The 16,242-nt window shown below is 37.2% G+C and overlaps 1 protein-coding gene across 2 annotated transcripts in view; it reads right to left on the bottom strand.

Moving 5' to 3' along the window:
• The window catches only part of RFX3 (regulatory factor X3), a 293,053-nt gene that overhangs the window by 10,003 nt on the left and 266,808 nt on the right, over positions 1 to 16,242 (bottom strand). For both annotated transcript variants that reach the window (XM_053573811.1, XM_053573820.1), the window contains one exon: positions 873 to 915. In XM_053573811.1, the coding sequence (XP_053429786.1) occupies positions 873 to 915 (43 nt within the window). The remainder of the gene's footprint in view (positions 1 to 872; positions 916 to 16,242) is intronic.

Raw genomic sequence — 16,242 nt, 5'->3', positions numbered from 1 at the left:
CATACAGTTCTCTCCAGTCATTATGCATTTTGTTCCTGTCTCCATAAATCAATAACCATAACGATTCCTTAAAACCTCAATATACCCTCCCTCCCCCTACCACTTTTTCAAGAAAGAGCTCTATTTACTGCAGTATTTATTTAATAGAAAATCTGTGTGTTTTTAAAACCTGTACTGTTATTTTTAACAGAACTGTTTTTATGCTCTGCTTATGAAGTTGGATAGGATTTGTGGGTTCTGTCTTGATCCCATCTCCTCCCAAGCTTTCCTTGTTCTTTCTATCATGTGGTTTTGATTATGAGTTTCTTTAGGAATAAATATCATGACATCATATTATACCATACATTAGAGTGACAATGCTGGCATTAAAAATCACAGAAGTATATTTGTTATTTTCTTCATCTCTCCCTCCAATGATCTTGCTTTTACATTATATTTCATTGTCATCTTTGAGTTCTTTTACCACTGAAAAGTGTGAATCAGTCAGATAGGTAGGCTATGAAATCTTTTCTTGCCTGGTGGGCCTTGAAGAAAAATGTCCAGCCCAATTCTATCACTTCTCTTTGGATGGCCACAGTCAGAAATAATTTCTTGTTATTTGTAATGAACTTCAGGCAAAAAGGGTGATAGAATTTATAACTATAGTTAAACTCAACTATCTGCACTTAATATAACTCACATAAAGAAGGTATAGGGATGAAGTGATGTGAAGAAATAACGAAGGATTCCAAAAGACACCACTGTCATAGTTAGCTAGGATTTGAATGTCACTTCCACAAAATCAGAGTGCTAGAGACATATACTACATACTCCTCTACAAGAATTTCTCCGTGAAAGAAGTCCCTAAAAATGTACATTATGTTCAATCTTACCTTTATCCAGATTTCCAGGAGACACAGCATTTAAATCACCAAACTGCAAAACAACAGTCATTTGTGTAATAGTTACTATCAAGCAGAATAAAATAAAATAATATTCTGTTAGTGTGCAGTAAGAACATCATTCTATGACTTTTTAAAACTGTAAACTAGTGGCCATTTTGATCTCTAATTACATGGGTCACATAATTTTGCAATCAAACTTGTCGAATTTGAGCAGTTTAAATTATGTCACAATTTAGCTGTCTTAGCCTCTTTGCAGAACAATAACAATTTTCTCTGCCTTCCATTTTTCCATTTTACCTTTTATTATTTCAACTCAGCAATGAAGAGATGGGGGCTTGTATGACCTGGATGAAGATGGATGTGGTGAAATAAATTTGGCAAGGCCCGATCAAGCAGGACACATCAGTCTACTCCCCATGCTTGGCTGATGAGTCCGCCTGGAGTAGCTACAGTAGAGAAACATGGTCTAGCAGTTTGGTTGAACTCTACTTTTAGAGCTTTTATTAGTAAAAATAAAAAATATGACAGAAGCTCCAAAGTTGAGATTACTTGTTTTTTAATTTTTTAAATTTGAAACTGTTTTCTTATAATTTGATATTCTTATTTGCTAACATAATAGGGTCTCCCTTTGAAAAAAGAAGACATCTGATCATTAGATCATTATGAATGCAGACAAAAAAAAAGCTTAAAACAGTGTGGAACAATTCATAACCTTCAGCTAAGGTGTTATTTTCTACCTTGGTTCAGAAGCGTAAGGATAATTTTATATTGAGAAAACACATTTTGAGAGTTTCAGGGTAAACAAAAATAGATACACCAAAATAAAAATTGAATAGTAGAGGTAACAAAGGAGAAAGGTGAAATGAAACTACAAAGCATTTTTAAATGAAAAATGATCAGATGATCAGTAAGTCATGATCAGAAATATAGGCTTATAAAGGATGAGACAGAAATTCTACTTACATTCAGAAGTTTGTTTATAAAGAGTTCCATGATAGTAGTATTTTTTTCATCTACAAGGTATGTCTATAAAGTAATAAAACTGATCTTATTTTGCAAACATACACACATTTTCCTCCATCTAGACAAGTACTGTTATTCATGGTAGCCACCTTTGGAGCTTACACATTTATTCCAAGGTTAAGGTTCAAGAATTCCTCTTTGACAATCAATTTCGAGAGTTAGTTTATGTATCACTTAAGAAAGCCCAACTTGTTTCATCCAACTGTGGCTCCAAACAACACTCCACACTTCAGTCACTGCCTTTGGTACTGGGGTGACTGGTGAGTACTCTCCAAAATAAATTTCACACTCTTTATTATTTCTTAGCATTTCAGAGGCTGTTTAGAAAGAGGCATTCCAAAACCACACAGAGCCAGGGCAGCATTTCTGGAATGGGAGTGTGGCCTTCCTAGGTGATTGCTCAAAAAGGGACCAGGGTTCTCTTGGACGTGTAACTACGAGTGTGTTTGTTTGAAAGTCTACCCTGTTATTTTATAGGTACATCCCACTAGGCAACAAATACCATCAATGCTGACGTTTTGAAGTTGCTCCCGATCACATGGGTTGTATAAATACAAATCACAATGTAACTATGTAGGATTTCTTTAATTAAAGAACATAATTTAAACAATAAAAATACAAAGGGATTATTTATCCATTTTTGGCATTATTTAAATATTTTAAAACTATAAAAAGAGAATAAATGAAAGATCATTTATTACTTATTTCTAACTTACATGACACAAGATTTTTATTTATTTTAAATGCTTACTAGCACTAAATATCCAGCTCTTGCAATAATACGCAGTGAGGATTCTAAACATACTTTTGGACTTATAAAAAGTGAATATTTGGGCGGCACCTGTGGCTCAAAGCGGTAGGGCGCTGGCCCCATACACCGGAGGTGGCGGGTTCAACCCAGCCCCGGACAAAAACTATTAAAAAAAAAAAAAAAAGTGAATATTTGTTGTTGAGAATCTCTAAAAGTAGTTTGTGACTAAATTATTATTGCCACTGATGATCGATAATATCATACACCAAGTGGCTAAAACCAAATTATGGACATATTTAAAAACTTTCTTCAAGAGAAACATAGCTTTTAATTACTACTGAGCCCTGGTAACACAACTTCCATAATCCAAATTTAGTCCTTAGAAAGTATCTGCTTAATTTGAACAAATATAGTATTTGATTATTCAGGATGCTGGACATAAAAACCAAAACAACTAAAATCTCTATTTTTGTTTACCCTGAGACTTTGGAAATATGTTTTTTCAATATAAAATTATCATTAAGCTTCTGAACCAAGGTAGAAAATAACACCTTAGCTGAAGGTTATGAGCAAAAATATTTTTACAAACCAGATGCTGTGTGCTTAGTGTTACTGTGCTGGACAACGTACAAAGAATCATAGAGACATTCAGTGCCTCTAGGTATCTACAGCATCTGGTAGAATACAGCAAAATACAGTAGATTTAAAACAAAATTTAGAAAAAACCTGTGAAGAGGTAGGATTTTAATATCTTATATAGCTGAAGGTAAAGGTTTTTCTATGCCTGTCACAGGTGAGGAACAAATATACATAAAATCAAAGGGGAGAAACCATTTCAGTCTTACAGGTAAGGCTGGTAAGATTAGAGAAATCAGTTCATTCACTCATTCATTCAGTAAATATTTATGGAGAGCTTACTATGAGCTGTGTACTATGCCCAGCTAGGTCCAATCAAATCAATTTTGACTCACCTTGTCATAGAGGTGAGTAGCATAAGTTGCTTCTATCATAAAGAATAGGTAGATTAGCAGAAAAACAAGGTGTTACAGTAGCAGAGGGTCAAAGTCTTAAAAATGGAAGTTAATTGTGCAAGTTTATGTTGTGAGCAGCCGGTCGAAGCAGCAGGAATAAAGGATATGAACAGTGGCAGGGAAGACAGAGTGGGTACGAGGAAGACAACGGAGAGGGGACAGATGACAAGTTGACTGGACATTAGACCAGTACAATCAGTAATAGCAGTGGATTAAAACAAGAAAGTACAGACATTAGTATAAAGTTACAGCTTCAGAAATTGGAAAAACATTGTTTTGTAATTTCCCCTCTTACACAAAGCATCCGGGGCTACTGTTCATTGGCATGACATCTTACTACTTACAAAGTGCACTGTGGTGTAGCACACATATAGTGGGCTTTCTCTCAAACAGGCCTTAAGTGCCACGTTCTCAGTATTGCTCCCCTGAAGAGGCTTTTCCTGGCAGCCCTACCTCAAGTATCACCTCCCCCTGTCACTCTCAATCACTGTATTGCTGCTCTTCTACAAAGCACCTACCCCGACCTGCAGGAGTTATGCCGGGGGGTCCTTTGTGTAATTGTATCTCAGAGACTATTGTAGTGCCTGATATACATTAAAGGCTGAATAAATACTTACCATTTTAAACAAATTTACTTCCTTAATTCAGCCTGACACAAAACCTTATGGATTTGGCAAGGTAGAGAGTTTGGATTTCATCTTATAGTGATTGAAAACAATTTGTTGATTTGTCTAAGATCATAAGAGTAAATACGGTGGCATTCAAATTCAGACCAGATAATTTGACCCTTAGTTTAGGAATGTGAGCAAGGGGGTGGGGGTGGGGGGATGAGAGAGAGATAGAGAGAGAAAGAGTGTGAGAAAGATACAGAGAGGGAGAGATCCAAAAATGGAAGTAGAAATACAAATTAAGGGATTTAAAAAGTACTCTAGAGTTAGCAATCATATGGCCTTCAAAGTAGGCAAGAAGTAAAATTCTGTCAGCCAAACAGATTCATAAGGAACATTCTGAAGTAGAAACTAGAATATACTAAAGTGAAAGCATGTCTGCTATTTTCAGGAAGAAAGTCTTCCTATCCTAGAAACTACTTCCTCCCAGTCCTGCCTGGAGGTCATGATTAGGACCCTCCTGCACAACGTCAGACTAGGAAAATGTGGGGTCAAAGCATCCAGTGGGAGTGTGGCAGATCATAAATTCACGCTGTGCCCAGCACTGCCCATGAAGTGTAACCAGCAACTGGTCAGTAGAGCTGGGGTAACTACAGGCAGGATCCCCACGACACCTTGAGTGTGATCCCGAGATGTAGCCGGGCAGCTGAGGAGTTCACTGGCAACTTCGAGGCCTGATGCCTGTCCCTCAGCACAGGCAGCATGAAAGCAGCCTGTTGGGCAGAAGGAAGTTCAGCCCACAGGCACACAGTGAGGGAGGCCATCCTTGCTCTGTAATGCTTGGGCTTGAAAACAGTGCAGAGGAGGCCAGGGAGCCCAGACAGCAAACAGGCAAGGATCCAAGGGTAGGCCAAGAAACACAGACTGGGGGTGGAATGGGGATGGGAGGAAAGACACGTCCCCTTCTGGAAAGGGAGTCATCATAATCACATTTATGTTATATGCATCATAATTCTTTGTAAGTACAGCCACAGCTTGCTAAATGTTAAACATTTGTGTAACACAAATCTGTAACAATTTCTTCAACAGTGTTAATTTGGTTCTTTCCAAAGAACCAGATTAAAGCACCTCACATAGTGCGTGGCCCTAGCTAGTTCCTGTGTACTGAACAAATCATCACTATTATCACTATTGTTGTTATTATTGATATGGTAATTATCATCATCTCCCAAGAGCTACATAACATACAGAAATCCATATGACTCCACTATCCTGGCACCCTGAAAAGTCACAGAAAGAACTGCATGTTACATAATTATCCTCTTACTAAGGACAAATCTTCTTGGGCAGCCAGGTGAACATCCTTTATAGAAACTACATCTTAGAGAAAATTATCCTGTTAGCATGTCCAGCTTACAGATTTATTGGTAGACAGATATCCTATCTCTCTTTTTCTCCCTCTCCACTATTTATATACTGGGATATTAGCTGTCTAAATCTAAAATCACTGTTAATTAAACTACCACCAAAAAGACAAGCCTAAACAAAACAAAACAACCCCAGCCTAACAATCGGTGGCAGCAAAACAAGAAAGTGTCTGGTTTAGAGTAGGTTGGGGTGGTGGGGTGGTGGTGGTGGTGGTGTTGCAAATATTTCTGGCAAAGGACCAGTAACTAGGTTTTATGGTCCATTTGACTGTCAAAATTATTCAACTGTGTCACTACAGTGCAAAAAATAGCCATAGATATGAGTTCAATGAATGTGACATAGTTCTAACAAAACTTCATTTACAAAAACAGAGGAGGGGACAGATTTGGTCTGTGGGCCATAGCTTGCTGACCCCTGGCTAGAAGAAACGTTTGCAAGGCCCCTAAAAGTCCTGCTCCAGCTCACGAACAGTGAAGAGAACAGTAGACTTTCTCTTTAAGGAAAAAGGTGTAAGGATTTTGGCCAGTGGAAGGCTATGGAACTAAAGGCTTTAAGAGCTAGCACAAAACATGCATATGGGCATCAAATAATGAAGGTCATTCAGATCTTCAAAGCAAGGGTCAGCTTTTAAAGACAGAAATCAGTCTGAAGAATAATCTTCCTCCATTTTCTCTGAATGCTTGCCTACATAGACAAAGAGAGACAAAGGTTGGTGTTTGATATTGTAAATTATGATGAAGAAAGAAGTATCCTAGGATTCAGGGAAGTTTGCAAGACAAGAGACTGGGGAAAAGGTTACATGTGTTAGGAATTCAGATGGGGCAAACTTCCATAGTGGCAAGTTTGCTCTAATTCAGATGGTAGGTAGAGATGTAAGGAGATAGTTTAATAGCAGGGGTTCTCCACAGGTAAGAGCAAAAAGTAGTTCCAGAGGAGGATGGTTTTCAGGGTGGGTTTATGACAGTGAGCTGTATGGCGAGAGGAGGAAGCAAGGGAAAATAGCATGCTGGAGGAAAAGCCTCTACTCCACAAGTGACAGCTGCACACCACTCAGTGCAATGCAGCTTTCATACGGTAACAGCTGCCTATTTCTGCTGCAACAAATCACAAGCTAAGAGGCTAAAACAACACAATGGAAGATCTTATCTTGGAGATCAGAACTCCAAAACGGGTCTCACTGGGCTAAAATCCAGTTGTGGGTAGGGTGTGGTTCTTTCTGAAGGCTCCAGGGAGATTTTTTTTTCCCTTTTCCAGCTCCTAGAATGCCGCAATGTATTTTCATTGTTAAAGAGGGGTCTCGACCCACAGGTTGAGAACCGCTGTCCTAGAGGGTGCCCACATTTCCTGGTTTCTGGCCCCTTCCATCTTTAAAGCCAGCAATGCCGGGTTGAGTCTTTCACACATTGTATCACTCTGACACTGATTATTCTCCTTTTCTCTTCCACTTTTAAAGTCCCTTATAAATTAATTGGGCCCACCTGGATAATCCAGGATAATCTGTTTTTTTTTTTTTTTTCCTTCTTGGAGACAGAGTCTTGCTGTATAGCAGGGGGTCCTCAAACTGCAGCCCGTGGGCCACATGAGGCGATGTGATTGTATTTGTTCCCGTTTTGTTTTTTTACTTCAAAATAAGATATGTGCAGTGTGCATAGGAATTTGTTCATAGTTTTTTTTTTTTTTTTTAAACTATAGTCCGGCCCTCCAACTGTCTGAGGGACAGTGAATTGGCCCCGTTTAAAAAGTTTGAGGACGTTTGCCTATACCCATGGCTAGAGTGAAGTGCAGTGGTGGCATCACAGCTCACAGCAACCTGAAACTTCTGGGCTCAAGTGATCCTCCTGCCTCAGCCTCCCAAGTAGCTGGGACTACAGGCATGTGCCACCATGCCTGGCTAATTTTTTTATTTTTTTGTAGACATGGGGTCTCTTGCTCTTGCTTAGGCTGGTTTTAAACTGATCTCAAGCAGTTTCCTGCCTCGGCCTCCCAAAGTGCTAGGATTACAACTGTGAGCTGTGGTGGCCAATCTCCCCATTTAATGTCACCTAATTAGCAACCTTAATTCTATCTGTAACCTAACATACTCACAGGTACTAGGGATTAGGAGGTAGACATCTTTGTAGGCCCATTATACTGCCTACCACACATATCTAAGTTATTTTTTGAAAATAGTCACATTTGCCTGAGTGAAACCATATGACTCTTTTTTGTTGTTGTTGTTTCTAGTATTGAGTGAAATACATGTAACCAGATTAAGCTGTTTAGGAGATATTTGTTTCTCAATTTGTTTTGTGTCCTTCACTCAGGATGGTGTAGGGTCTATGGTATATAGAAATGAATTCACCTTTTATCATGTGCTTGCCATTTAGGACATTTGTGCTTTATTTTTCATTTAGAGATTTTTAATTTTGTGTATAACTTCATACCCGTTTGAAAGTTTTTATAGCATGGATTCAAGAGTTAGGCTTGTTGAAACCATACATGCATTTGAAAAATTTATCAGGATCACAGAACTGAAATTGTTAATGATACACCAGGAAGTCAGGACAGAGAGAGAAGCAGAAATCAAAACTGAGGACACCAAAATCTGGTGGTAAATGTATACATTTGCCTATGCTCCCTTCCAAAGTAGGAAGGCCCATCACAGCAACTCCATGTTCAAGTTACTGACTAGGGAACAGGATATCTCCTGGTCCAGCTGCACTACAAGCAGCACCAACGAAAGCCCTCTTGTGATGGCACTTCTTGATGATTCCATCAGGACCCTGTTGCACAGAGGCTGGCAGTCAGGTGCCCAGGTGCTGGCATGCATTTATCTGAAGGAAGTGATGCCTGGCAGCGTTTACAGCACAATACAAACTGCCATGTAATCACAAGATCACAAGCATTCCTGTGGACCATGATGCTCAGCAGCTATATGGTTGAAAGCACGTCCCAAAAAACTCACTTGGGGGGCATCAGCTACATTGGAGACTAGTTCTGCCAGCAGTGGTAACTTCAGGTGTATATATATATATATATGTGTGTGTGTGTGTGTGTGGAAGGAAAAATATATGTGTGTATGTATACATTTGCCAGTTTCTGTCAATTATTTTCTCTAGGAAAGAAGATATTTTAGTAGTGTAGGGACTAAGAACAGATGGCTATAAAGTTCGCTGAAGTGGTTTGTCTAATGGTTGAATAAGAAGTCTCTTTGAGACTTATTTTTTTAATGTGCACTAATTGTATATAATCCTTTCTTTCTATTTTATAAGTATAAACCTTCCATTCATTCCTACTAGTTAAGATTTTATTCAAGTCTAGCTATGACTGTCTAGTTAGAACTAATTATGTTGATGTTTCTTCCCCAGTGTTGCCATTTTCTTTTCTAATTGACTTATTTCCTCATTCTATTCTGTTGGTTGTGTTTTTCAATGCATTGAATTAGTTTGCCTTTGATTACCACTTTGGCTATATACCAAAGAATGCTGTTGGTTTCTTTATAATTCCAAGAATCATTTGACTCAACATTCAAAAATTGTCTGCAGGCTATTTTTCCAGATGCAATAGTTTTATTAAAGCCGTCATGTGCCTTTATGTTATCTGTTTTATTAATTTCAACTTCTAAGTTCATCTTGTATGGTTTGACAAATGATGCTCTAATTGTACACATTATTAGATTGTCAGTGTAGAATCAGTTTTAAAACGTCAAATTCAGAGTAGAAGGCAATCAAATAACAGTCCTCCCAAGTAATGTATAGAGCTCCAGATATTTATATATTTATGGAAAGGGGAAGGAAATGGAATTAACAAAGATTAGGAACCTGCTATGTGTCTCTGCCTGCCCTGACTATCCAACCCACCAACTTACCGACCTAATTTAATCCTCACAATAGCCCTTTGAAGAAATATCCTTATGCCTACTTTGTTGATAAGCAAATTAAGAATAAAATGAAGATAGTTTATTTATAAACACATGTAACTTTCCCAAGTTGCAAAAGTACTGAATGGGAAATGTAGAATTTAAATGCAGGTGTGAAGCACAGCATGGGAGGAACAACAAAGGATGTGAAGCCAGCCAGACCTGGGTTGGAATTACAACTCTACCACTATCAGTTAAGTGATCCCAGACAATTTAAAGATTTTGAGTCTTAGATTTCCTCATATGTGAAATAGACTATTAACAGTAGGATTAATTATGCTCATGGTCACAAAAGGACCTACAATAGCGCTTCTTCCATGTTGTCTTCCAAACCCAGTGTTCTAATACTATAGGAAAACCCTACAATCCCATTCAATAAGAAAGCCATAACCCAATTATAGCCTAAGAATATGGGGAAAGGGGAAAGGGAGGGGAGGGGAGGGAGGGTAATTGGTGGGACCACACCTGCGGTGCATCTTACAAGGCTACATGTGAAACTTACTAAATGTAGAATATAAATGTTTTAACACAATAACTAAGAAAAAGCCAGAAAGGCTATGTTAACCAGTGTGATGAAAATATTTCCAATTGTATATAAAACGAACGCATGGTACCCCATGATTGCATTAACGTACACAGCTATATTTAATAATAAAAAAAGCCATAAGATGGTGATTTTAAAATGAAATGCCTCCAGCTGAGAGGAGGCACAATCTAAGAATGGTGTGTACCCTATGCTTTGATTTCAGATTGCTTATGTTGTAAGTTCAATGTAGGGTTGGAACTGGAAGAAGATTTATGTACTGACTAAGTCATTTATGACTCAAGTAAGCAAATACCATGAGAAAAGCTGGCTGGGGCTTGGATGGGGTGTCCGTGTGTGTGTGTGTGTGTGTGTGTATTTGTGGGGGTGATTATACAACTGAAAGGAGCTGATGAGCTCAGATGAAAATCAACATGTAAATCTTGGCCTAAACAACTGTTTCTCTGTCTGGCTTTTTGAGAAGTCAAAGAAGGAATAAGGCCCCTTTAAAACTCTTACAAAATAGAATCAGGAAGACTGTTTAATGTGTATATTTGAAACTTTCTGACCTAATGCTAATCTTTTCTATACTTTATACTTAGCCTGAATTTTGTAATATTCTGAGTTTTGCAAATCATATATAGTTCAGTCATTTATGATTTGAGTTCTACTAACCTTAGTTAATAAAACTGATCAAAAAAGGGTTAGGTAATGGCAATAATTTTGGATGTTTTTGATGATGGAGAGAAACCTCAATTATAAGGGGTTACAGAGCACTATTATTTTCTGTAAATGTCTACCAAATGAGAACCAAATTTATCATAGCATTTTACATTTAACACTAGTACAGAAGCTTACATCTGAGAAAAATCACTTGCTAACTTTAATTTCCAATTTTAAAGTACTTGTAAGAAATAATGTTCCCTGTCATCTTTCTGTATATGTACTTTTCTATGTATTTTCAAATAGTTTTTTTTGAAGCTTGCTAAGGCCAAGGTTTGTCAGTTCATTCCATATAAAGGCAGCTCCTGGCCTGTGATCACAGTTGGTTCTGCTCCTTTAGGCTAGCCAGCGGTCCTGGCAATGTGTGCGGCTGGCCACTCCACACACATGGCAGCATATTTACATCATGACTCTAACTGTTCAGGCTGTACTGCCCTTTAGGGACACAGCAACACATGTACCTGTATATCATTTCCAAAACTTTATGGCACTTTCAGGAGTAAGAATGGCAGCAGTGAGGTGTTCAAACAAAAATATAGGCCTTAGTTACTCTGGAAGAGAAAAGTAGTTTCAAAAACTAGAGCATTCAACACCACCATTATGCCAAAGTAAGAGGGGCCTCTGTCCGGAGACCCACACTGTGGAGAACCCTGCTTTGTCTCTCATGGCTGTTCCACTTCTCCCAGTGTGAGGAATCCACGGAGCCAAGAGAATGTGTCTTTTTGGGCCTGTGCTTCCTTTTCACCCCCCTCCGCCCTTAGACTAGACTCCTTTTGTCTGAGATCCAGGAATTCCCTGTCCAAACACTCCGACTTCCATTCTAGACCTGAGTAGATCTGTTCTCCAAGTCCACCTTTTAGAGGCAAAAAAAAAAAAAAAAAAAAAAAAAAAAGATAGCAAACAGGAGAAACTGTTTGCAAAGGGTACAAAGAACTTAAGCATTGGCCTAGGGTGTCCACAGGTAAGAGCACAAAGCTATTCACAGTACACAATGGGAGTGATGAAGTGGTCTAGGGACCAGAGGTTGGCTATGTCTATGTCATTATTTTTTGGTATGGAACTTGGAGGAGACTGAGAATTTTATATTTAAGCTCAGCCTTCCAAGTTGTTATCAAGACATAATTTGTCAAGGTAGGTGGATATAACAGATTTTATTTATAGTTTGATTCATAACTTTTACAATATTTTGACACATGGTACCCTGGGCCCTGTAAATGTTGGGGTTGGGCCTGGCAGCATATCCTTTATGCAAATAGAATTATGGGTGGAAGAGAAAGAATCTTGCTTCTAACTTAACACTGCCTCTCTTCGAGGCCATGTGTGTTATCTAATAGGAAAACATGACATTAATTTATTACATCAGTATGTCTTAGTTTTGATTATACCACCTTTCTTTTTGAGAAATCATTTCCTGCAGAGACAAAAGGAGTAGGGAAATAGGGGTGTAAAAACATGTTCCCTTTGTGCCAAGATAACGTTTACAACAAACATAAATCAGGTTTGAAATGCATATACCATATACTCTCACCGCACAGGCCCGTATTCTGAGAATAAATCTCATTTGAAGACATTTTATGGCAGTCTATTTTAGTACAATGCCATTATAAAGAAAAGCAGCATCAATTTCTGTGAACTCAGGAACCTGCCCATCTCAAACAAGGACTATTTCTTTATCAGCAGGGCCAGCAATAACCTTCACCTGTGGCTGAGAGCAAACCCACCATAAAGACACTCTCATAAAGCCAGAAACACTGGGGCTAGGCACAGGACAAGAGTGTGGCAAAGTGGCCAGTAGGTGGAGCTGTCATCCTTACTCTGTGCCAGGGAATCTTTTACACTGAGCTTCCTCTCTAATTGGGTCTGCCCAAGTAGCATCAGCAGTACCAGACAACTCTTTTCTAAATGAATAATCTCTAGTGGTGGGCTTTGCTGAAGAGCACTATTTCCCTCCTGATGTTTACAGTGGCCATTTTAGTTCTTGATCTAGGAGATCAAGTGTACTTAGTCTAGGAGATTTATTTTTCAGCGTAAAGAAATCTAGTATATCAATCATAAAATTCAACAAGAAGTCTTGTTGGTAGTCTATCCTTCCATCATTCCTTTGTACTTCTTCCTTGAATGAGTATTTTTTCAGCATCTCCTGTGTGGTTGTATTTAGACCAGAGTATAAGCAAAATTCTCTCCATTCCCTGAAGAGGATGAGAGGAGAGGTTATAGCCCAGAGTCAGCAGGGAAGAAAACCATGTATAGGAAACTAATGAGCAGGGATCTCAGAGGGAAAGGACTGTAGCCCTGGGCAGCTGAGTCAATAGGTTCTTTTGTCAGATGCAAGAAGAGAGATGAACAGAATGACAAACCAAAAGAAGGGAGGAAAAATGGGACAGCTTCCACAGAGCCAATTCTTAAGAACTTGTAGGACGAAAATATAGATGGGCCTCCTACATCTCTCTAGGGGGTCACTTTCATAATTTATTTTCAAGTTATTGGAAAGTGTGCTAATGTAGAAGAGCCTATTTGCAGCTAAAACTGAACTACAAATTCTAAAAAAATTATTTTGATTTAGGTTTAGCCTTGGGGTGGATACAGAGAAGCTGGAAGGGTATAATTTGTTGTTGTTGTTTTCTGGCAGATTTAGCTTTCCAATTGCAATTTGCTTAGACTAATATTCCATTTAGTTTACATGTTCTGAACATCTATTAATAAAAGTGGAAGGGGGAAGGCTGGGTGGTAGGATTTTCCAGAGGCATCCTATAAGACAGAAGAAAGAAGCCCTGAAACAAAATAATAAGGGCTTATGTGCTAGGCACCTGGTTTAGACTGTGAGAGCGAAACCGAGTGTGTCTGCCCTGTCTGCCTGCCTGTGTGTGTGTTTGCACATAGTTCCTATTCAGAAACCATGTACAAGTAATTTAAATGGTGAAAAATTGAAATACAGATTAAGCCCATTTGGGTGTGTGCAGTGAGACAGTCATACTTTGTAAAGTTAATTCTACCACTTGCTGGTTTTGATCTGGGGCTATATTCAACTATTATTTTCTTCACAGGTGAAACAGAAGTTCTAAGGCATCTTTCAGAAGGTATTGGTGATTTTTAAATAAGAATGTAAAACACTTAGCACAGTTATTGTCAAAAGGCCTGTTCTCAATTATAAAAATCTTAATATAATAATAAGCTTTATTATAAATAGCAATCCAAATATAATTTTTGACAAGTATTTCTTATATTTTCTAAGGTACTACTGTTCCAAGATTAATTTTTTTTTACTGTAAACTATCTCAACTTGTAATATAGTTCAGCCCTTTCAAAATACTATATAGGGTGTCCCAAAGGTCACCACACATATATAGGGAAAATAAGAAATTGCAGCTATATGTATCTTTACTTATAAAATATTCCTTACAAAATTTTACAAAGTATTTCCCAATGTATTGATATATAAATATAAAAATATTAAAAATATAAAATAAAATATAAGCTTGTTAATTTTCCCAGTTATGGTGACCTTTGGGACACCCTGTATTAAACAAATCAATTATTCCACAAGCACATTTTCAGTGTATTAGCTAGTTGCCTATAATAATATTCATTGACATTTGTTTTTCTTTAGTTTGATTTTACTTTAAGCATCAATGCTTATTTACCATGATTGTACTTCTACAAAATGAATCCTTTCACTGAATTTTTATCTGATAAAATACTGATTTTTATTTTTATACGATAAAATACTGATAAAATCAATATTTTTGATGGTAAATTCTTACGTGTTCTATAATATTTCACAGAAATATTATCATTTCTATGTTGATTATTCACAACTGAATAATTCAAGCTCTATTGGTTTCTTTTATTTCAAAAAGTTGGCTAACACGGTGGCTCAGATAAAATATTAATTATAATTAAATTATGATAAAAATTTAAGTATATTTACCAAATTAAACACAAAATGTTTAGAAGAGAAAATCATTTCATAGAGCAATCAAAATTTTATTGATTTCAGTGAATATGTAAATAAGATATGTATATGTTAAAGGGATATATCATATATACCATAAACTCACAAATACATTTTAAATAGCAATAAAATTTGAAAAGAATGTTTTTTTCTGCTCAATTTTTCGGGTTAGAAAGCCATTTGATTTTTAAAATTGCTTATTTAACAGGTGTGCAAACAGATGCAACATGTTTATTTTATTCCTACTCTTAAAATTTTATTACTGCCAAAAAGCCTACGGGCAAATTTATAATATTTAAATATAAATTTAAAAATTATATAAATTCTAGCAGTAAATAAAGTATTTCCTTTATCATCTAGGCAAAAATCTGAAAATAAAACTTTGTAAACTGCAAATGCTTTAAATACCTTCGTAGTTGGTATTAAGGTAGTATCAGAATGACATCTACAAGAAAACTTCCTGGGACTATTATGCTGTTTCCAGCTTTTGGCAGGAGTGAAGGGGGTAAGGGGAGGCATCCATTATATGGTAATCTTCACTTCAAGAATTGATAGTGTTACAGTGAATGCAAAAATGAAAGCTTGTATGTTTGTATATTTTGTTTACATGTAAAATATATGTCGGTTTCTTTTGTCTATTCAAACAATGTAAGCAATGTTAACTTAAAAAATTCATTTATTGAGTTCATATTTATGAAAAGGTATATTAATTATTCTTAAGTTACTTTAAAAGGAAAGCTTTTTTCCTTGCTTTTGGATGCATTTAGTTGTTTGACACCTCTCCCAAAGAAAGTACCTATAAAGGCAAAACAAATGCCCAGCAAAGTCTGACTATTTGACACGCATTTGCCCTCACTTACCTGAACTGTCTTGCTCCAACCCTAGCCCACCCTGTAACAGCAAGGTTTGGTGCCACACTGGTTTGGTTTCAGAACCTGATTTCACAACTCAGTAGCTATGCCACCTTGGGCAAGTTACTTGCTGGCTCAGTGTCTTATTTCATCACCTGTAAAACAGGTGCAATAACAGTATCCACTCTTTGATTGTAGTAAGGTATTAAGTTAATGAATATAAGGCACTTAAATCAATGCCTGGCATTCTGTATTTGCGTTTTCACTTGAAACATCATTTCCTTGGGGAAGCTTTTCCTGCCCCTCTCAGGCTAGGTTAAGTGCCCCAAGCTTTCAGAATTCCTATATCTCTTTAATTTTCCTATAAGTATTTAACAAAATTTGCAGCTATGTAGTTATGCGACTATGTAATAAACAAATATAGCCCACTAAAATGTAAGCTCCTTGAAGACAGTGTCAAAATCTGTTTTGTTCATAACTGTATTCCAATAATTACTGTGGTTGGCATAGAGTATTTGCATAAAAAATATCTGTTAGATAAATGATAAATCAATTTCAGAGATGAGAATT

The sequence above is a fragment of the Nycticebus coucang genome, chromosome 2 (assembly GCF_027406575.1).
Source record: "Nycticebus coucang isolate mNycCou1 chromosome 2, mNycCou1.pri, whole genome shotgun sequence".
Taxonomy (NCBI): domain Eukaryota; kingdom Metazoa; phylum Chordata; class Mammalia; order Primates; family Lorisidae; genus Nycticebus; species Nycticebus coucang.
The sequence above is the reverse complement of the archived record's forward strand: the minus strand, read 5'-3'. Positions and strand labels throughout refer to the sequence as shown.